The sequence below is a fragment of the Thalassophryne amazonica genome, chromosome 13, assembly GCF_902500255.1.
Source record: "Thalassophryne amazonica chromosome 13, fThaAma1.1, whole genome shotgun sequence".
Lineage (NCBI taxonomy): Eukaryota > Metazoa > Chordata > Actinopteri > Batrachoidiformes > Batrachoididae > Thalassophryne > Thalassophryne amazonica.
Window position 1 is genome coordinate 46,132,298 of NC_047115.1, and position 23,869 is coordinate 46,156,166.

At 41.1% G+C, this 23,869-nt stretch overlaps 1 protein-coding gene across 1 annotated transcript in view; it reads right to left on the reverse strand.

The window, feature by feature from the left end:
* Positions 1 to 23,869, reverse strand: part of LOC117523716 (fibulin-7) — a 33,940-nt gene that overhangs the window by 4,228 nt on the left and 5,843 nt on the right. Inside the window, exons 3-7 of the mRNA XM_034185309.1 lie at positions 21,050 to 21,226; positions 13,993 to 14,118; positions 12,035 to 12,172; positions 2,288 to 2,425; positions 1,745 to 1,883 (exon numbers count right to left, since the gene is read on the reverse strand). Of these exons, the coding sequence (XP_034041200.1) occupies positions 1,745 to 1,883; positions 2,288 to 2,425; positions 12,035 to 12,172; positions 13,993 to 14,118; positions 21,050 to 21,226 (718 nt within the window). The remainder of the gene's footprint in view (positions 1 to 1,744; positions 1,884 to 2,287; positions 2,426 to 12,034; positions 12,173 to 13,992; positions 14,119 to 21,049; positions 21,227 to 23,869) is intronic.

The following is a 23,869-nucleotide window of genomic DNA, read 5'->3' on the forward strand; positions in this document are numbered from 1 at the left end:
TTTGGTCTTGGCTGTGGTGGACAAGTTGGAGTGTGATTGATTGAGTGTGTGAACAGGTGTCTTTTATACAGGTAACAAGTTCAAACAGGTGCAATTAATACAGATAAAGAGTGCAGAATAAGAGGGCTTCTTAATGAAAAATTAACAGGTCTGTGAGAGCCAGAATTCTTGCTGGTTGGTAGGTGTTCAAATACTTATTTGCAGCAGTAGCATACAAATAAATTATTTAAAAAAATCATACATTGTGATTTCCGGATTTTTTTTTTTTTAGATTATGTCTCTCACAGTGGACATGCACCTAAGATGAAAATTTCAGACCCCTCCATGATTTCTAAGTGGGAGAACCTGCAAAATCGCAGGGTGTTCAAATACTTATTTTCCTCGCTGTAATCCAGTTTTTGCACATGTACATCTCAGCCCTGCAGTGCTATGGTATTTATTTATTTAACATGCATGTACACCAGAGATGATGAGAGTGCATACACCCAGTTCCTAAGGCTGTTTTGGTTGGAAATGCTTCTTTGAAATTTTGAAGGTGTGTCTCTTTAAATGTGCTGTCTTGGTAATGAAGTTGGAATCTGTATCATTACCAGTCATTTGTAGAGAATGTACAAATTGCTTTTGCCCCCCTTTGTTTGGAACACTTTTCAGTGTAATTGAGCTATAATCACAACTCGTAATATTTGCTGATTTAAGTAGGTCAACTGGCAAACCTGGGGTTGTAATGCCTTGCACAAGGGCAATTGATCTTGTGTATATTGGCTCGCTCATGGATTGCTGGCAAATCTCATTGCAATACAACAAGCACTGATTGTATTAATGGCTTTCCTGTTATTATTGGGCCCAATTTGCACTGTGAGAACAGTCTAAAAGCCCGTTTGTTGAGCTTTTTATTTTGGCATCACTGCATCTCACAGGGGGCGGCACGGTGGATTAGTGGTTAGCACTGTTGTCTCACAGCACGAAGGTCCTGGCATTGCTTCACGTCTGGTCCTTTTTGTGTGGACTTTGCATGTTCTCCCCGTGTTCATGTAGGTTTCTTCTGGGATCTCCACCTTCCTCCCACGTCCAAAGACGTGCAGGTTAGGTGAACTGGAAACTTTAAATTGACCGTCACTCAAAAAAACTGATGCATTGGATGAACTCAATTTAATTATGAGTAGGATTTCCATCTAATGAATTTATGTAGCCCCAACTCAAATAAAGCACATCCAGGCAAGATAATTTAATTTAGTTGGTACTACATATATTTATTATGTGGAAATTGAATTCATTCAATGAGCTATTTGTTTGTGTGATACACTGAAAAAACTGACTCATTGGATTGGATTCCATCTAATAAATATATGTAGCCCCAACTCAAATAAAACACATCCATGCAAGATAATGTAATTTAACTGAGTTGGGACTACATATATTTATTAGATGGAAATCCTGTACATAATTGAATTGAGTTCACCCAAAGAGCCATTTTTTGAGTGTAGCTGTGAATGCGTTTGTCTGTCTACACGTGGCCCCGCAATAGACTCGTGTCCTGTCCAGAGTGTACTGCACCTCTCGGCCTATGACTGCTGGGACAGACTCCAGCCCCCTGTGACCCTTGATTTGAGTAAGCGGGTACAGAAAGTGAATGAATGGATTACACAGTTGTAAAGTTGATGTCTCCCTAAATTATTGAAGAACAGACAACCCGAGCTTATGACAGATAAAACAAATACAAGTGGAACTGGATGGATTCACTTACAAAGCAGACGTCTTAACATAGCTGGTGTTGCCGTGAGAGCGGGGACACTCTGGGTTGACACACTGGAAGGCTCCCCCTGTGTTAATACAAGTTGTTCCGCGACTGCAGTTGTGCTGTTGGCTTAAACATTCATCCACATCTGGAAGGCAAAACAGAAATGGCCTGTAAGAAAGAGAAGCAATGAAGGAGGAGATTTGCCAAACTGGGTTTCATGGTGACTACACTCTGTGAGCAGGGGGTGCTGTGATTGTTTATTTAGGTTATTTTTTTGTATGTGTGTTTTTTTTAAGTTTAGTCTCCCACAAATGCCTCATGTCCTAAAAGATCCCTCCTGCTGGAAAACGATGAAGTCATTCATTCCACTGGAAAACATGGTAGACTTCAGGAGTGCGGTTTATCGACCTCTGCAGAAGAGTTCTGCTGCTAAAGGATTCTCGTCCCTCTATGCGGTGACCTAATTGGTTGTTGAATATCTTCTTTTGAGCTAGAAAGCCAAGGCCCCTGTGAATGAGCCCTTGTACACTCTCGACTCCCGTCACTCACCCTCACAGCTCCGCTCATCTAGGAGCAACTTGTAGCCGGTGGGGCAAGAGCAGCGGTAGGAGCCTGGAATGTTCACGCACTGATGCATGCACAGCTTCCGTCCTTGGTCCAGCCGGTACACTTCACATTCATTCACATCTGTCGTAAAAGAAACATGTGTTCATATGAGCCTTAAATATTTGTCATATTGTAGGGAAAAGAAACTGCACATACACAAAGGCAGGCAATAAATACAGTTATTATATTGTATGGGATTTTGACAACTTCTGATTGGCCCATTTGCCACTTTCTGAGCTGTACCACATGCCAAGTTGACCGCTGGTGGAGCAGAGTAGACCGCACATGCGAAACGAGTACACTTTGCGTGCAGCGTAGCGTTAGCTAATCGAGCAATGCCTTCTATCGATAACAACCAATCAGATAACGATACAACGCCTACTTTGGCTGTCAGTTTGTTGACAAGATGGCAGAAGACAGGTTTGCGTCTGTTAGCGACGCTGACTTAAAATGAATTTTACACAAAAAAGATGCGAAGAACACCCGCAGAAATACACAGTCAGCAGCCAACCTGTTTCGCAAGTACGTCACTGAAAAGGGACATGCAGCCAAGTTTGAAACTTATGACAGATGGATGCTTGACGTAGCCTTCGGTTGATTTTCCGTGGAAGCTAGACAGGCGAATGTTGAACTTTATAATAAAACAAGCCTGATGACTCTTCGTCACGGACTTAACAAGCATCTCCAGTCGATTGATGGGATGTCAGTTGGTGCAGTATGACAGTAATAAAGAGTTGAAACTTGAGATTGATTTTTCAGTTTTAGTATGTTTGACAAACTCCCAATTTTCTTGTTTACCATATAATAAAGCAGTTATAGACTTTTGATTTCGGCGTACCCGTGATTATGCGGACCTGGTCAGGATGGGGTTCACAGAGAGCCTCGGTGAACCCCATCCTGACCAGGTCCGCATAATCACGGGTACGCCGAAATCAAAAGTCTATAATTTCATTGTGTCAGAAAACAGTAAATTACTCTGTTAATATAGTTTACTAGTGCAGTGGCCATAGGAACTTTGTCTTCCTATAGAAAATTGGTTGCTAAAAAATTTAATTAAAAAAAGATCATCACCAGATCAATACCAATTATTAATGCCAAAAACCACCACCAGACCAACTGAATTCTGTATAAAGTGTTGTGAAATGCCATCACCAGAATGCAGCAGTTTCAAATGCCACCAGTTGTAATATAAATAATAAAAATCATAACCAGTAAATCTACCTACAGTATGTAGCACAGTGCTTTAATTTTCCCTCGAAATATTGTATTTTACAAACTATATCTCGTCATTTTTCAATGATTTATCGATTAAAGAGTAAAAACTCAAGTAAATCAATTGTAAGGCCTGAGAGAAGTTTCTGTAGGAAGTATTTTAGCCATAAGGTCAAGTCAGAGGGAAGTGTTGGTTTTTTAAATACTTGAAAGACACTGGACTCATCGAGAGGATTTAGTACTGCTATAACGGCCTGATGCAGAAGGTGGCAGCAAAAAGGATGCCGGCTTCCATTAAACGCCAAGAAAGAGCATGAGTGTTTTTAACCACAGTCACCTTTTGAGAGGAGCATGTTTTGTGTCAAAATAATGCCATAAAATATATATCTATATATTTTTTTAAGTCAGTGGTTTCATACGAGCGAAGCAACACTCAGTGGCGTGAAGCTCGCTCATGGTACACCGAGTCCCAAACAGGAAGTGCCAAATTTTGAGTCCACGGTGAAACAGGAAATGTCAAATGTTAAACACTTCCTGTATCGATACTTCCTGGATTGACAGATGAAATCTCATGGAATCTCACGGGAACTCAGTGGCAAGTTCACACTGAAATGACAAGTGCCCAATTTTGAGTCCACAGTGAAACAGAAAATGTCAAATATTGAACACTTCCTGACATGGGTGGAGCTACAGTGGAGGCCAGGGTTGCACTGGACTCCCTTGAAATCTGATTGGACACAGATGGTTGACATGTCATGGCACATGTAAAAAAATAAAAATAAAAAAAGACCTGCATTTTGAAATCGGTGACACATATTGACTGCTAGGTTCCTCCTGTACAGTAGTTGATGCTGTGTACCACAAAAGGTTGTAATCCACCTTAGTAGAAGAAGAAAAACGTATGACTCCGATTTGAACTGAACACGTCGTTTGAACCGCGGACTCCAAACGACACCAAAGTTATATTGGTGAGTAAACAACCGGATTTTATGCCAGAAATGAGGTCCAGGTTGTTAAAAGCTTCATTTCTCCTTTAATTCGGGTTGTCTTATATATACGTGTTTTTTAAGTGATTTCAAACGAGCAGGCAGCTGTTGATTCATGAGATACAAGGTGAAGATACTCAGGCTGAAAGAAATACAGGTAATTTACTCCTCTGTTCTGTATAAAACCTGTGTAACCTCTTAATTTTGCTTTCTGAAGGACTTATTTTTAAATAACATCTTAATTTTGCTGTCCGAGTGACCACAACTTTACATAAATAAATCTAAAGTCATGCTCCTTAAACTCAAACTGAAAGAAAATCTCCACAACTTGATATAAATTAATTATACATATAAAATCCAGCTTGCTGATGAAGTGGCATAGAGGAGGATTTTCTTAAAAAGAACACTCGACAGTTCAGCTACATTTTGCCAGAAAGTACATCTACGATGCCTAGATTTGGTGTTTTGGTGAAAGAAACTTTTGTATTTCTTCATAATTGATGTAAATAAAGTCCAAGACATATTCAGTGACTTGGAAATGTTCATGTTTCTATGCCCTGACTTGTCTGAAGAAAACTGGCAATAAAACTGATTATTATTTACAAGTTTTAGAGATTTGCTTTCAATTTGAGTTCGAGGTATTTAATTTTAGACATTTTTATTATTCATATTTTTGTATTTCTTGTATTTGACATGGCATAAACAAATTAAAATGTGTGAAATACCAAGTGTTCCAATACTTTTGGAGGGCACAGTATCCTAACCTTGTGATGAGTGCAAATGAGTGAGGAATTATTACTGTTTTGTCTAAGAATGCTTAACTTTCACTGTTGCTGCACTTTGTGTGAAATCGTAGTCATATTGTATATCATATTGATATGACAATATTGAGATACGATAATATGGCCATACTGTACAGTCCTACTGTCAACTAGCTGAAAACTTTGAATATTAATTTACATCTACATTTAAAAAAGGGGCAAAAAAAGAAAAATGCTTAAAAAGGTGGGGGGTTAAGAGGGCTGTAATTGGGGGGCGGGGCGTTGAGGTCCTCCAGAAGCTGAAAGGCAAAAAAAGAAAAATGCTGAAAAGGGGGGAGGGGCGGTTTTAGCCATGCTAATGCTCCCCTGAAGCATTTGTTCAATGTTGGTGAGATGCTGAAGAGCGTCACTCGTTCATGTCTGTGACAAACACATATTATGATAAAATGAATGGAACATGGAAACAAATTTTGACAGAAATCCGTATCCAAATGGAGGTTTTGCAGGGATCAGAGATGCCACAGAGGGCACCATCTTGGAATTACTAATGTTACAATGTCAAAATAAAGATTTAATATCAAAATAAAGGTTTTGAAAATGAATCCCCAAAATTTTCATAAGAAAGGATGCACATCATCGTGCCATGCACAAGCCATATCCGAAAGTTGAGGTAGATCTGCCAAACAGTCAGACAGATATGCGAGCCACATACACACACACACACAGATGTTTCTTGCTTTATAGATCGATGGAAAAAAAATGGCTTTTCAAATATATAACATATCCTGGTGGGGTGTAAGGCAAGCCTGACACAGGGAAGATACACTTGGTGCCACAACCAGGTGCTGAAGTGCTTGGCTGCTGAACTCGAGAATAGGAGGGTAATTGTTAATACCATGCCCGTAAATCCCCAGTCTACCTTCCAACGCAAGATTTTTATTCGGGAAGGAGAAAAAAGAGGGAGCAAGTTATCATCGGAGCCGGGCCTGCTGAATATAGCCCGCGATTGGGAAATGCAAGTGGACCTCAGTCAGAGGCTCACTTTCCCACTTGAAATTTTGGCGACCAACTTGCGTCCTGACTTGGTCCTATGGTCTAAATCCTGCCGACGTGTTTTCATTGTTGAGCTGACGGTTCCATGGGAGGATGCCATCGAGGAGGCATTTGAAAGGAAGCGACTGCGATATCTCAATTTAGCGGCTGAAGCAGAGGGGCGGGGATGGAGTGTGAAGGTGTGGCCTGTGGAGGTTGGTTGTAGAGGCTTTGTGGCTAGATCTACTACAAAGTTCTTGAAGGAAGTAGGGATCAGAGGGCAGGCCCAAAGGAAGTTAATTAAAGAACTTGCCACTGTAGCAGAACGGAGCAGTTACTGGTTATGGCTGAAACGTAAAGAGGCAACGTGGGCTTTCAAGTGACCGTCGGGTGCCCCCCCCCCCATATGCTGCACGCCCGGGTCTGATCAGCCTGGGATGGGCCAACCTCAGCAGAGGGTGTCTTGTTGTAAGTGGCCGAAACACTCAATGACGCTGGGGCAAACAACTGAAGATGTGGCGTGGTGGTGGCACCTTGTGCTCATTGATCCCATTCTCATTTAAGAGGGTACCTCCAGCAATTGATTTGCTGACTATTTGGGATCTTTTAACAGCTAGTCCTACTAAGAAGTCTTATAGAAATATCCCCAGTAATTGGTGATTTTCAGGATTTCCTGTTTTTATGGCTGTTCGTGCCATATCACCTTAGTGGTTTTCTCAACAATATATTTGTGTTATAAACAGGATGACACATGTAAAAGCTGAGGTTGTCTCTGATTAACCACACAATGGCTTTGGCGTCTTGCCATGACCAACACAAGCTGATAGTACCAAGCATCTTTGGCACATTAATATTCATGTTCCTTGGTAGTACAAATAGCGATCGCAATGGGTATTGTGTATACATGAGAAAATAGAACAATCAACAATTTTTCAGTTTTAAGAAAAATTGTGGCCAAAAATGATATACGAGGAGTATAGCTAATTGGTTGAAGAACAAAAATGTTGATCTTGCAGCAATTGCAATTTTTTTTTTTTAACTTTCATTCTGCTCCCACTCGTTCGGGCTCCCCATAGTAGGTCCTCCTTCCCTGGATATGGACCTTTAATTTTTCTGGTGCACATATTTGATTTGGCACAAGTTTTACACTAGAAGTTGTTCCTGACACAACTCCACTTCTGCAAGGAGAACAAACTTAATGTGCATGTTTTCCATATAATGTCAGTTTTGCCAACTGGTTCTGTCCTCAAATGTGCGTGCACCACATAGTACTTGAGTCTGCTTAAAACCAGCTCTCCTGCCAGGATGTTCCACATTTCCTGAGTCAGTATACTGGTGGTGAATCCAATAGTCAGTTGGAAACCATTGAATGTTGTCCCATTCTGGAAAGGAAGTGATGAGACCTGGTTTGCAACAAGTACAGGAGTATTACACTGCTCTTTGTATTGGGAAGGGCACTTGCAAGAATTACTCTTAGCGGGATTCACTTCCAGTTTCTTACTGCTCAGTGGCTGGAGCAGTCTGGCTTCATACCCCAGAAGTCAACCAGTGACTGCATCCTAGCTTTGCGAGTTTCTCACTGAGTGCAAACATGAACATTGACAGTGCTTCTTTGCAGCCAAGTTTGATTTTGTAAAGTGCTTGATTTGGCTGATCAGGTTGCTCTTTAGAGTATCCTGAAAACTGACAGGATTCTTAATAAGTTGCAAGTCATTTTAACTAGCCTATACACTGGTACTCTGAGTGCTGGGTGGAGTGGGAGTAGAATCCTTAACATCTTCCCAGTGAATTCTTAAGTTAGTCCAAGATGCATTCTCTCTTCTACTCTGTTCAATACTTGCGTGGACTAAATGTTCATTGGGGTTCTGCGAACCAGGAGCTTTGGTGCCTTTCTCAGTGAGGAAAGGCTGACTGACCTTGATTTCATGGATGATGCTGTGAAATTTGTAGAATCAGTGGATGCCATGATTGAGGCACTTGAGAAGTTGAGTAAGGAGTATCTAGATTTTCAAAGTGCAACTGAGTTTCCCTCACAATGCAAATGCAACTGATACTTCTCAGCTGAGTATCCTGAAGCAATCACTCATTAGACACAAAATAATTTTAGCAGTACCAAAGGATCCTCCAAAGAGTCCTATCAGCAAAGACATTAAGTAAGCACCTTAGGTGACTGGTTTGCATCCAAGTCTCACAATCATACAGTAAAACCAAGAGAACCAGGAGTATGAAGACTTGAACTTTTGTACTCCTTCAAAGGTATAGGCATCTTCAAACACCTCTGTCCCATAACCTCATGACTCCATAAGCTTCCCTGGTGTCTCCTGATCTCAAAGGCCAAGAAAACAGACTAATTTCACATATTATTTTAAAGAAATCGTCTCTGTTCCACTCTACCATGAAGCTGTGCAACTGATGATGCAATAGAAAAAAGTCTATAACTCAGCCTATAACAGAATTGTCATGGATGTCTTGATTTAATAAAAAATATATAAAAAAAATGTGTGAAAGTCCAGCTTGGGTGCTCAAATGTTTTGATGCTACTGTACGTAAACAGTAACATCTGAGTGACATTTAAAGTACTGACTAAATAATTATTTTCTTGAAATTAGTAAGAATAAGCAGTCTTGTATAAAGTACCTCAAAGTGATACTTGAGTGAAAGTGCAAGTATCTTACCAATTTTACCATAAAATTAAGTCCCCTTTTGAAAATATTACTTGAGTAAAAGTCTTAAAGTATTTGACATTTACTGTACTTAAGTATCAAAAGTAATCTAATCTAATATAAAATGTACTTTAAGTAAAAGTAAAATCTAAAGCGAGTGAAGAATGAAACAGCGACACAAAAAGAAAGCCAGTGTGATGTCTGGAGAAACCAGAAAGGGGGCCTTAGCCCCTATAAAAGGCTGGATCCGCCTCTGGTGGTGCAGTCGGTATTGGTGATGGGATGAGTGAGCAACAGGTGGATGCATACTATTGTGATCTGCCTTGGTCCTTTGCCCTGTCTGTCCTTTCATGTGTTGTTCGTCTGTTTCCCCTCCAGGTGCAGAGCCGAGGAACATGAGATTCATCATCTTTTGACATCACCTGACACTCATGAGCTCCTGATCATGAGCGGGTTACTTAAACCCCGGCTCTGAGCTCAGTCTTTGCCAGAGTCTTCCGTGAGCTCGCCAGAGTCTTCTGTGACCTTGACTAGGCCAGATTCTTCCTTTCCATGAAGCCAGAATCTTACTGCAGAATCCATGACCTTGTCTACGCTGTCATTTCCTTACACTCTGATGTCTGAGCTTCCCACAGCTCATCTCATGGTAACCTGGCTACCTCTAATTTCCATATTAGAATTTGTTGATCTTTTGGTGTTTCCAGACGCCTTTCTGCACTGCACCTGACTCCCATGCCACTACCAAGCACTATGTCACTTTAGAACTCATGTGCTCTCAGCCTCAGAGCACACAGCTCTGCCACGTTCAGCTAAGTTCCTGCATGACTGAGTTTGTGAGATCCCACTCTCACCCTGCTCCTGTTTTGACTGTGCATGACCAAGAACTGTTCCAAGAACTGTATGAACTCTGATGCTGAACTATTAAGAACTTTCCAAGTCGTTTCTGAAGCCAAGTCCTGCTTAATTGGAACTGCGACATAAGACGCGCAGCATCTGACCTCTGAGGATAATTCATGAACTGTGATCAATTCCTGAATGGTGAACAATTCCTAAACTTTATTTCCTGAACTGTAAACATTCCTGCTTTAATCCTACAGTGAACTGTTTGTTGTTAAAGGCAGTTGTTGCTGTTACGAGTACATTCACTCACCTTCTGTTCTCCTCGTCCTCCTAGTTCCTCGTCCTCAGCTCTGTACATTCCACCTGGCTCTGGTTCCAGTCCCATACTTCCAGGATTCCAGCTTGTTTTCAGACTCCCAAGTCTGGCCCTCTGTGGACTGCAGGTCCCAGATTTCCACTGCTACAAGCGGGCCCTGTCTCGGCTCTGCACGCAGGCTAACCAGCTCAGCACTTTAAGTCCTCATTTATTCCTTGTTGTAAATAAATCTTTTTGCATTCACAACCCGTTCTCGTCTGTGCTCCCAATGTTTGAGTCCATCGACTGCACTGGTCGGGTCCCTATTCGGACCTCTAACCAGAACACATACAGGTGTAAAGAAAATTGCCATTCTTTTTCTGAATATGTAGACTTTTTCCTGGAAGACCCACACACATTTCTGTCAAACACAAAAGTCAGGCTCTTGTGAAACAGAACAGTCATTTATAGCTACACTGTTGTACCAAATTTAAGGAAAAGGAAAAAACCCAACAACAACAAAAAAACAAAGCAAGCGTCACCACCACCAACCACTGCAAAGCAACCAAACGTGGCATTCTTTGCACTCTTGATTCCAAAATGTGGTGCCGCTTTTATGCAGTGCTTCTCCATGAACATTTCAAATAAAATAAGTTAAATGAAACAGCCACGAGGTCCAGTTTTGTCAGTACTGACGTTTTCCCCTTAACTCCCTCCGATCGTGCGCTGGACTCCAGCGGGAGCTGATCTGTGTGTATGTATGTGTGCATCAGCGTGTGTACATTTGGAGTCCAAAGCGCGAATGGTTTTCACCCTCCACAGTCTTCCTCTTCCTCAGCAGGGGTGGAGATTTAACCTGTCACCTGTCATTTATATCATTTTGTCTTTTAAACTTGTTTTATGTCAAACATGACACTTGATTCTGCTGGGGTGAAAGGCGCTGTGCGCTGGCTGTAGAGGACTGTATCTCTTCCCGGTGTACAGCTGTGCTCCGGCTTACTTTCACCTCTGCAAACAGACATTGCCCAATCAAATTTCTTCTACTTTTATACTGTAGTAACGAGTAACAAAGATTTTTAAGGGAAATGCATGGGAGCAAAAGTATACATTTTATTCAGGAAATGTAGTGGAGTAAAAATGAAAGTTGCCAGAATGTAAATAACGAAGTAAAGTACAGATACATCAAAATTCTACTTAAGTACAGTAATGAAGTATTTCTACTTCATTAAGTTACAACACTGTAAATACTGAGGTGCACAGTGTTGTGCTCATACACACACACAGTGTCTCCGCTCCACACGGAGGCAAAACTGAGTGATTTTAACTTTTTTTTCTTTGTGGATCATGGGACAATTTCATCGAGTGCACACCAAATTACATTACAGCGCTGAGAATAAGCTAAAGTTTGAACAGTGACAACTGAATAAGTTCCACGTGAGTCCATTTGATTTTTTTTAATCAACTCCAATTTTGGATTTTTGTGCATTATTGTTGTATACTTTAACTAGTGGCATTTATCAAAAAAAAAAAAAAAAAACTTTTCAAGAATCTTGGATATTGGTACATTTGGAGCAAACACATGAAAACTCTGATCTTAAAATGCTGCTCAACCAGTTACTCATAAAAAGGCACTCGAACTGTGACCTGAATGGATGCTAATCAGCTTTCGACCTCTCTAGAGGATTATTTTGTTTGTCACAGACTGGTGCCGCTGGCTCATTAAAAACCTCAGGACTATTATTCAACAGATGAGTGTAAGATTCTGGTGTACTGGCCTCAGTCTCTTCAACTGAAGGTGCTTTGCCAGATTGTACACCAGCCATAAATCTGTAGCCAAGTGACGCTTTTAAGAAAGACACCTCAGTTATTTTCCTGAAACAGAGACATAAAGGTCGACTCACCTTGGCATATGCTGTTGTCTGAGGTGCCGCTCATGTGAAAACCTGCATCACAGCTACAGTGCTGGGCTTGGTTCACTTGGGTACAACGAGGTCTGCGACTGAACGCTGGCTCATTCATGACACTCCACTCAGGTGGCGCTGCATTAAAGAGGAAACATGAATTCAAGACACAGGCTGTATTTTGATCTAGAATTACTGGACATCAAGGATTTGATTTACTAAGATCCCAGATAAATTGCATGTCAATCCAAACTTTTGCACGTTGGGGTGGAGACAGTTTACGGGTGATTTACAAGGAGTAAATGTGCAATTCATAGCAGGTAGTAATGTGAGGTACACAGCAATATGCAATATTGTGCATGTTAATGGCTGTGAGAGCAAAAGGGAATGAAATCAACCACTTGCAGCTGTGCGTCTTCGTTATGCACAAACTCTGACATATAACTGAGTGTTTTCACTCACAGGTACTTAAAAAACAATCTCTTATTTCAGACATTTAATTATTGTTACATCCATGGTATTTTAGCAAAGTAGTTAATAACTATGATGCCTTCTGTTGCACAGAGACAACTGTGCACACAGTTTTCTGCGGTGCAGTGCTTTTTTGTTTTGCACACTCAGGTGGACAAACACCAAATTGTATATTCATAATGGAAAATGTGTTAAATGGACAATGCACATTATTTTGCACATTTGAAAGATTCCTCAGGGCGCTCTGTTAATAAATCAGAAGTATGTTTTCCTGGGAGTGCTATGGTGTTGGTGCACATTTTAACACACACAAACATTTTGTAAATCAGGCCCCAAATGCTGTACATGCACACAAGTATTGCTTCATACAAAACCAGAGTCTGAGGGATTAGAGCCCCTTCACACATAGTAAGAATGTGGTTGAATTGCGCATGAAGTGCGCATGAGAAAATTAAAAAAAAAATTAGAAAATGTGTGGGCTTAGTCATCAGACAATCACTGTCGAGCTGGATGTGAAAGTGCCCCCACAAGTGTGGCATGAAAGCAACACATGTGGTGTATGTGTCTCACATGTGTGCGCATGTCGTGAATGGACAGGGGGTGTGTCTGCTCACAGCAGCTGCTGTTGTGATCTGTGCTCCTGGACATCCCAGCTGGAGAACACCTACTGTGTTTAGAAGGACATGAAATTACAACATTGCTCCCTGAGGCGTGTGTCTCTGCCTGCTGTCCTAACGTGGAAATTCATAAAAGCATATATCGCTTTTGCGACGGGCTGGAAAGTGTGCACATTGATAGGCTGTTCCAACTGGAATGGACTGTCAGTTCATGTGGACACGCAGCAGGAGATCTGAATGTCATGTCTGTCTGACAGGACGTGCGTGTCCTGTGAGCGGCATGTCGCAGGACCATATGACAAGGCAACAGTGCAACAGATACACCACTTTCAGTCACGCATCGGCAGGAATACGCCGTAACGCACGCCGTTTGGTCAGGTATCACAGCATTTTTTTCTCTTTTTAAAAAATACATTCATCTGCTATTGAATTTAGCCATTTCACACTTCTGTTATAAGACAGTGATTATAGCACAGTGGTAAAGTTTCTGTCTGGTAATCAGAGCTTATAGGTTCAAATCCCATGAGTGGCATTTGTTTTTTATTTAACCAGGGTCATTCAACCGTGGGGTTCTGTATTGCGTCCCATTTTATGTATTATTTATATCAACCCAGTGATATTCACTAATTATACAGCTGGTTTTTATTTTTCTCCACATCAGCAGCGTGATGTGATGAAACACGTCTCAGCTGCTCGCACTGTGTTCCTGCTCGCACAACACCGTTGTGTGCACAATACCATCGCAGCGGGATCGTGCATGCCTGCCCGTTGGCTTGATTTTTTTCGTGGTTCGCTCATACAAGTTGTTCCACTGTAAATCTCCCTGATTTGTACTTTTTCGTACTAAGGGCCCCCTAATGTAGTACTCACCTGTCTGTGTTTGGTCCTGGCAGTGTGAACCACTCCAGTTCTGGGAGCAGGTACATTTATATTGGTTAACACCTTCAACACACGTGCCTCCATTTTGACAGGGGTTACTCGCACACTCACTAATGTCTGTGTGCACAAGAGAGAATTTTACATACGATGACAACATGGCAAACACATTTGTCAAACAAATAAATAACATAAATGGCAATGCTGGGTGTCAATGGTAAACCCACAAGTATTTTTGAACCCAGCTATTTGTAGTAATTCAGTCATTTTAAAAATAAAATTGCAAGAAGGAAATTATTTGGATATACGAGGTCTATTAGAAAAGTATCCGACCTTATTATTTTTTTCAAAAACTATACGGATTTGAATCACGTGCGATTACATCAGACAAGCTTGAACCCTCGTGGGCATGCAAGAGTTTTTTTATGCCTGTTGGTTGCGTCATTTGCCTGTGGGCAGGCTTTGAGTGAGGAGTGGTCCACCCCTCCCGTCTATTTTTTCATTGTTTAGGAATGGCTCAGAGACTGCCGCTTTGCTTGATCAAAATTTTTTCAGAAACTGTAAGGCGCATCCCTTGGAAGCGTTACAGGACAAGTTTGAACATGCCCAGCTGTTAAACAGTTTCTCGGATACTCACTCGACTGAAAACTGAAAGCTGCCTGAATTTTACGAATGGTTATCAACACGGAGGTGTTTCTCTGGGGCGCCGGGCCATGAGGGGCTGCCTGCCAAAGCGCGAATCCGTCCGCACGTCTTTCATTACAAAATCTCCTTTAACAGTGGAATGTCCAGATAAACTGCTGATCCCGACCTCTTCTGAAACTTCTCTGTTCTCTCACGACGTCCTGGGTCAACAGAGGCTTAAATTTGGAAGTTTTCAGCTCGAAACAGGCTGACGACGGCGGCTCAGAGTGCGGCGCGCCCTCCGGCTCCGTGGGTTGTCCTTAACGCGACAGTAACACTCCATAATCTCTCATCAGCCCGTAAAATTTTCACCGAAAACAAGCTGAATTTCTCGAATGGTGTCCACTCGGATGTGCCTTACAGTTTCTGAAAAAATTTTGATCAAGCAAAGCGGCAGTCTCTGAGCCATTCCTAAACAATGAAAAAAATAGACGGGAGGGGTGGACCACTCCTCACTCAAAGCCTGCTCACAGGCGAATGACGCAACCGACAGGCGTGAAAAAACTCACGCATGCCCACGAGGGTTCAAGCTTGTCTGATGTAATCACACGTGATTCAAATCCATATAGTTTTTGAAAAAAATAAAAAGGTTGGTTTCTTTTCTAATAGACCTCGTATTTTGTGCCAGTATAGCAGGCAGAGCCTTGTCCAAATGACGGCGATAATCCAGTCATGTCCACTGCTTATACAGTAGTACAACCCCTGGCAAAAATTATGGAATCACCGGCCTCGGAGGATGTTCATTCAGTTGTTTAATTTTGTAGAAAAAAAGCAGATCACAGACATGACACAAAACTAAAGTAATTTCAAATGGCAACTTTCTGGCTTTAAGAAACACTATAAGAAATCAAGAAAAAAAATTGTGGCAGTCAGTAACGGTTACTTTTTTTAGACCAAGCACAGGGAAAAAAAATATGGAATCACTCAATTCTGAGGAAAAAATTATGGAATCATGAAAAACAAAAGAACGCTCCAACACATCACTAGTATTTTGTTGCACCACCTCTGGCTTTTATAACAGCTTGCAGTCTCTGAGGCATGGACTTAATGAGTGACAAACAGTACTCTTCATCAATCTGGCTCCAACTTTCTCTGAGTGCTGTTGCCAGATCAGCTTTGCAGGCTGGAGCCTTGTCAAAGATTTTCAATTGGATTAAGATCTGGACTATTTGCAGGCCATGACATTGACCCTATGTGTCTTTTTGCAAGGAATGTTTTCACAGTTTTTGCTCTATGGCAAGATGCATTATCATCTGGAAAAATGATGTCATCATCCCCAAACATCCTTTCAATTGATTGGATAAGAAAAGTGTCCAAAATATCAATGTAAACTTGTGCATTTATTGATGATGTAATGACAGCCATCTCCCCAGTGCCTTTACCTGACATGCAGCCCCATATCATCAATGACTGTGGAAATTTACATGTTCTCTTCAGGCAGTCATCTTTATAAATCTCATTGGAACGGCACCAAACAAAAGTTCCAGCATCATCACCTTGCCCAATGCAGATTCGAGATTCATCACTGAATATGACTTTCATCCAGTCATCCACAGTCCACGATTGCTTTTCCTTAGCCCATTGTAACCTTGTTTTTTTCTGTTTAGGTGTTAATGATGCCTTTCGTTTAGCTTTTCTGTATGTAAATCCCATTTCCTTTAGGCGGTTTCTTACAGTTCGGTCACAGACGTTGACTCCAGTTTCCTCCCATTCGTTCCTCATTTGTTTTGTTGTGCATTTTCGATTTTTGAGACATATTGCTTTAAGTTTTCTGTCTTGACGCTTTGATGTCTTCCTTGGTCTACCAGTATGTTTGCCTTTAACAACCTTCCCATGTTGTTTGTATTTGGTCCAGAGTTTAGACACAGCTGACTGTGAACAACCAACATCTTTTGCAACATTGCGTGATGATTTACTCTCTTTTAAGAGTTTGATAATCCTCTCCTTTGTTTCAATTGACATCTCTTGTGTTGGAGCCATGATTCATGTCAGTCCACTTGGTGGAACAGCTCTCCAAGGTGTGATCACTCCTTTTTAGATGCAGACTAAAGAGCAGATCTGATATGATGCAGGTGTTAGTTTTGGGGATGAAAATTTACAGGGTGAGTCCACAATTTATTCCTCAGAACTGAGTGAGTCCATATGTTTTTCCTCTGTTTGGTCTAAAAAAGTAACCGTTACTGACTGCCACAATCTTTTTTTCTTGATTTCTTATAGTGTTTCTTAAAGCCAGAAAGTTGCCATTTGAAATGACTTTAGTTTTGTGTCATGTCTGTGATCTGCTTTTTTTCTACAAAATTAAACAACTGAATGAACATCCTCCGAGGCCGGTGATTCCATAATTTTTGCCAGGGGTTGTATACGTACATTTACATTTCAGCAGTTGCAATGTGCTGATGATATATTAAATGTGTGGTTTAGATCTGAGTCGGTTTATATATTCAACTGTCCCTCTGGAATAATTATGCCTCACAAAAACATATACATTAAAAAAAAATCAATTTTATTTTAAAATTTATGATACAGTATATGTTTATGTGTCGTGTGAGTTATGACACAGTTACAGAGCATTTCATTATATGTATCATACTCACTCCCACTTTATCTCTCTCCAAAATGTTCATACAACAGTCACCATTAGCACATATACAAGAAAATTTGCCGACTAGTTTGTTTTTATAAATCACAACATATGTGTTAAAATTGTCATGCGCATCATTTAGGTCCTATTTTGTGCAACGGTTATAAATGAGGCCCCTGGTGCTTCCTGTCTTACTGTATTTTGGTGACACTTGCACACTGTGACTGGATGTCTTTGGCAGTGGGTCTCTTCAGAAGATCCTTAGCTGTCGCTGGAATGACTTTTATGTCAAATGAGCAGCAAGCTATGGTGTCTCAAAAGAGGAGTATTTACTCCACTGAGCATTGCAATAGCTATAAATCTTTATTCAACGTAAATATTGAAAAGATCCACCAGCACTTAGTCTGTATCAAGCATGTAACAACCAGTCTACCATATGGAATTTCCTTTGGACACCCCCCAATTCTGTTTTCCAGTATTTGTCTCCCAGCTATCACTGAAATATGTGCTCTTCAAAAATCCACACCTTCCACCCACCAGCTAGATCCCCCACCTACACACCTGGTCAAAGCTTGTCAGCCCTCATTCTCGTTACTGACATCATCTCTTTCTCTACTGGTCTTGTTATCCTCTCTCAGAAGAGCTGTAATTACTCCTGTATGCAAAAGCAGCTTTTGATGCCACCTCTCATGCCATTCTCCTAGACAGATTAGCCTCTATTGGTTTTACAGGTACCCTCTTCTGGTCTAAGTCTTATCTTTCTGGTTGCATGCCATTTGTTCAGCTTAAAATCTTCAGTTCACAGTGACCTCAGTCCCTACCGACATTCCTCAGGGTTCTGTTTTGGGTCCTCTTCTCTTCATTATCTACCTTCTACCATTTGGTCACATTTTCAGGAAATTCTGTATTCAATTTAACTGCTATGTGGATGACACCCAGCTCTATCTGTGCTCAAAACCAAACTCAACTCTTCCCTTTCTGACTGTTTATGAAATTAAAACCTGGTTTTCATACAACTTCCTAAAACTCAGTAGCAATAAAACTGGGGTTCTGATCATTGTCTAAATGAACTCTAGCCAAATCTAGTAGCTTTTCACTCGCCATACAGAACTCCGTCTTTCCTCATTCCCCTCAAGTTAAGAGTCTGGGTCCTTGATAGCACACTCTCATTTGAAACACACATCAATAATATAATTTCATCAGCACATTTCCACGTCCGCAACATTAACCACCCCATCCATCATTCACACCTAGTAGCACCGCTATCCTCATCAATTCTCTGGTCACATCACACACTGACTATTGCATCCCTCACTTATCTGGTCTACCACTCAAACTCCTCCATAAACTTCAGTTGGTCCAGAACCCTACTATTTGCGTCATAACCAGAACCCCCTCCACTGAACTCATCATCCCCGTCCTTCAGGAACTCCACGTGCTCCCTGTCAAATACCAGAATTCCATAAAATTCACCTTCTCACTCTCTGCTCTCCTTAATCCCTACACTCCCTCCCATAATCTTCAGTCTTTCTCCTCCATGCTCCTCACTACACCTCTTGACCCTCTTTCAACCATGGGGTTTGAAACTTTTAGCTGGAGTTTAGATATTGACTCTCTCTCCACTTTCAAATCCTGCCTGAAGACTCACCTTTTTAAAGTTCCTTATTCTGTATCATCGTTGTGCCTGATTTTACACTTGTTTTTGATTGTGTCTTTATTGAATTTTTTAAATCTATGTCTCATATTTAGTTTCTTGCCATATCTGTAAGATGACCTTGAGTCCAGAAAAATGCCCACAAATAAAATGTGTTATTTATTATAGTATGACTTGCATGGTGAGGGAGCATCAGCTATGACTAGCATGTGCTAGCATTGTACATCGCTGAATCTACTACACTATAGAACTGTTCCAGGTTTTAGATTTCTACCACCCAGGCACATTGATCTATCCTCACATGTCAAAGGTAACCACTTATCTGCCATGCTCAGAGGGCATCCCCTTCGCTTTCTCGAGCCACTGACGTCCTCAACAGTGAGGAACCTGCATAATGGATCATGCCCAAAGAAATATGCCACATGACAATATTGTAGCTATTGTTTCCTCCCAGTGCAGGTGATACTCCTGAGTTTCCCTTAGTAGCCACTTGTTTGAAACAAAAGTCATTCCAGCCGTACTCAAGTGCCCTCCAAAGACACCTGATACCAAAGACATCCAATTTCAGCTTGGGTCACTAGTTTGCATCTAAGTCTCACAATCATATCCTCCTGGCTACCTTCTTGGTAGTCAGGAGGATATAGTAAGACAGGCACCAGGACCCTCAAGACTTTGACCTTCATTCTCCTGCAAAGTTACTGGCATCAGCAAACATCTCTATCCAGCAATCTCATGACTTCATAAGCTCTTCCCAACTGCGTTGTTATCTCAGAGGTCAAGGACCCAGATACCTGAATGGCATTGCAGAGATAAGTGAATGTACTCTACAATTTCAACAAAGTACAGAATGTAACTGAAAGCCTGTGCATTGTAGTCTTGATGCAGGACAAGTACAAACCCAGACACTCTGATTCCTCACTCAGCCTCTCATGTGCTGGAATTGGGGTATTTGTTGATTGTGCAAATGCTACAGAACTGTCCATGAAGTCATGATCAGTGAATCTTTCATCACCGACAAAGGCACCTAAGCCACTGGTTTCAAAAACCCTACCCAACAGAGTGTGGGAGCCAAAACACACCCCTGATGAACACCAGTTTGCACTGGGAAAAATTCAGGGCTTCTGCCCTTGTTAAAAAGTCCTGCCACCAAATAGCATTTTTATTTAGAAGTGGTACCTGTTAACAACAGCACAAATAGAATTAGCATTTACCTAATGATAAACGTACCTAAATAATTAACATATGCTGTGATTTATCTGAATGAAGTATCACTGGGTTAAGATCCAACCTTATAACTAAACAAAATCCTGTTCCGTCCATGAAAATAAGAACAAATTACAAGGCAAATCACACAGTGTGATCACTGCAGATGAAACGTCCTCCACTGCTGAAGCCATAGTACACTGGATGACAACCAGCCCCACTAAGGTTTATTTGGCTTCCTTGGAGACCACCACAGCACCATAACATAAAAAAGCCTGGTTCTATCTGCTTCATAATTTTAAACTATTTTTACCCTTCAGGTTTTTCATACCCTATCAATAGTTCTTTTTAAGCACCCCTAAATTTAGACTGAAAACGATGCACAGTCAGGCCTTCTCATGTTAGAAACCATGAATGTCAATAAACACAGGCACATACTGAGCCGAGTGTGCCACTTGGAATTTATGGAAGAGTGCCAGCAGGAGCTGAGGACATGCCGAGCATACCGCCATCAGACCACAGGTGAGGTATAAAGTCTGGATCTAAACCCACCTGGGTCGCTTTATCAAAGGATAAGGGAAACCTGAGCAGGCCAAGGGTTTTTCTCAACAGGCGCCCGGCTACTTCTGTTCATCACGAGATGAAATGTGAAGAGGAAAGCACCCCACAGTGGAATGCAGCGCAGGTGTTTTTCAGTGTTTGGAGACATTTAATGCCATTTTACCGAGAGCTTCACTCAGTGCGTCAAAGGAACTCCAGGAGCCCAAAATAATGGCTCTTTTCTTTGCTCGTTATCTCTCAGTGTCCGTGTCAGGCTGGCATTCAGAGAATGTTCAGTCACCGTTGCTATAACTATGTTTTTTAGGAAAAACAAACAGGAAACACATGGTTTTAGTTTGCTCGACATGTTTAATTCCGATACGGCTGACCTTTACAGACGGCACTGACGCCAGTCCAGCTGCCATTGTCCTGGCAAACACGAGTCGCAGAACCGGTGAGATGGTAGCCCGGGGAACAAGTGAAGTGGACCTCATGTCCAACAAAATACTTTGAGCCAAACTTTGTACCATGAGCAGGTGCTTCCAGGGACAAGCAGGTGGTCGGAGCTGTGAGGTAGAAAGAGAAGAAAAAGGATGGTAATGTGCCGAAGAAACCTTGCAACATCCTCTGAGTGTCAAAGTATAAATTAGATATCACCCTTTCTATTGGTCACATGGCCTTCGACCTTGGGTGACTTTGAATGATCAAACTCAAAGTCTTCACCGTATTTAACTCCCATCAATTTGGAACCAATATGCTGCAAACATGGTGGAATTGTTGTGTGTATAAAGTGGTTAAATTTGGGGTAGAATTGATCACATGTTACGTCCACACACGACTATGTACTCTGACATCACAGAATCACAAATCCTGAATTTGCATGACTTGGTGTCAAACATATAAGGTACTGGTGTTGTACTCTCCGACGTCCTATAAAACCCCAAATCAGAAAAGCTGGGATGATTTGGAAAATGCTTTGACTTCTGTTTCATGTCAGACAGTATGAACCAAATCAATCAATCAATCCAGTACAGTAACCATCTCTCTTCCAAATCTATTCATTTGTAATATGTGTGCAGAATGTTTTTTTTTTTTTTTTTGAGCTGTCTTGTTGAAAAATGCATTGACATTCCTCGAAAAGATGTAATCTTTAAGGCAGCATATGTTGCTCTAAAATCTGCATTTCTACATTAATGCTGCCACCACATAAGTAGAAATTACCATTGCTCTTCCTTAATCCCTTGCCCTTATGGTTATATCAGCTATTGATGAATGATGGCTCTTCATGCAGTGCCTTCTGAGGGGTCGTTTAAAGATATTATGTACTGTGGAGGGTAAATGATGCGAATTCCTTTCTTTCCTTGAGGAACATGATTAGACATTTCAATGATTTTCTCATGCATTTGCTGACAAACTGGATATTCTCTGCACTTCTTTGCTCCTCAAAGACTCAGCTTTTCATGCATAATAGTTTTATACCCAATCATGATTACAATCACCTGATGACATTATCTGTTTGAAATAACATTATTAATTATTTATTTTACCTCATTACAAGCTTTTAATTGCCCAACTTTCTGGAATGCATTGCAGGCCTGAAATAGAGGAATGAATGGATATGCAAGAATGGATGCTGAAAATGTAAAATATCTGCTTCAGTCTCTCATAATGTCTATGTACAGCACTGTTCCATCACTAACAAATTGGTCTCAGCATCTGCTGCCAAACAACACAATTCCACTTCCTCATAGATGCCTGTTGGGCACGGAGCCCTGGAACTACGATGGTGTTGTACTTTTATATGAATATATAATAGAGTAACAGAAGACACACTCTGTGGTTTTTTGAATCTAAATACTTTTGTCTGTGGTGAAGGAAAAAATGTTTGAGTATCATCTTCAAACAACTGTATGCTCCTAAGAGCTTTTCATAAATTTGATATTTTGGAATGTTCTCTTCTGGAATATCATGGGCATTTGTACGGCATGGAACTGGGGGATTACAAAAGTTATCCATAAAAGAAAGTCACAGTTTTAGCAAAGCCCTAATCATGGTTTTACATACAAAACTTGGACAAAACTGGGCATTCCAACAGTGCAATGACCCCAAACATGCAGCAAAGCTGGTTGTGGAATGGATAAAGCAGACTAACTTTAAGCTCTTGGAATGGCCTTCCCAATGTCCTAACCTCAACTCTATTGAAAATATCTGCACTGTGCTTAAAAGCCAAGTCTGCGCCAGGAAACCAGCACATTAAGCTAAACTTTTCCAATTCTGTCAGTAAGAGTGTTCAAATATCCAACCAAAATTCTGCCAGCACTTGTTGATGGTTACCACAAATATCTGGTCAACATGAAACTTAAGGGGCATTCAACCAAATATTAGGTCTGCTTTAAGTATTTGTTGTGACTTTGTGTGTATAATCATGAGACTTGTGTTGATTTCAGACAACTCAAAATCAATTAAAACCTGTTTACAAAATTATTTTTTTCAAACTACAGTATGTAGGATCGAGGGGCGTTTCTTAGAGGAAATATAGTCCCTACAACAGGGACTTGATGTGTTCGGGCATCATGGGCAGCCCAGTCCCACACTTTTTTTGGATACTGTCACAAAATTCATCAAATTTTCCTGAATAGTCAAGTTTAGTTCACTATTTTTTTTTAACTCTAACCCTAACCATCACTCTAACCCTAATTATAACCCTAACCATAACCCCCCCCCCCCCCCCATCACCCCAAATTTTGTGATACCATCACAAATTAATTTTGTGATACCATCACGAAAATGTGGCACATTTCATGGCCTTCATGAACTGGCGTGAAAGCGGGTTGACATGGGAGTGGGCCCCCTCATGGATACCACTATGTTGCACTGGCATACTGATATAGTAGCCTATAAGGGACATACTTGCTCCATCTATCGCATTTTGCAGCACAGGTGGAAGACTAAAGAAATGGAAATTAATGGTTGCTCCACTATACACTGTCTACTCGCTGCTAGTGCAGACGAACAAGTCTAAGAACCATCATTTTTGTGAAATGGGGGATCATACCTCATGCTTATTACAAGAGAAGATAAGGGAGCATAAATCTCCATTTCCAAAGAAGTGAAAACATGAAGGGAAACAAAATTGTGACCAGTGCATAGTGCAATCTGCAACCTCACCGCACAAAGACACTAAATCTTACACACTGTAGCTTTAATAA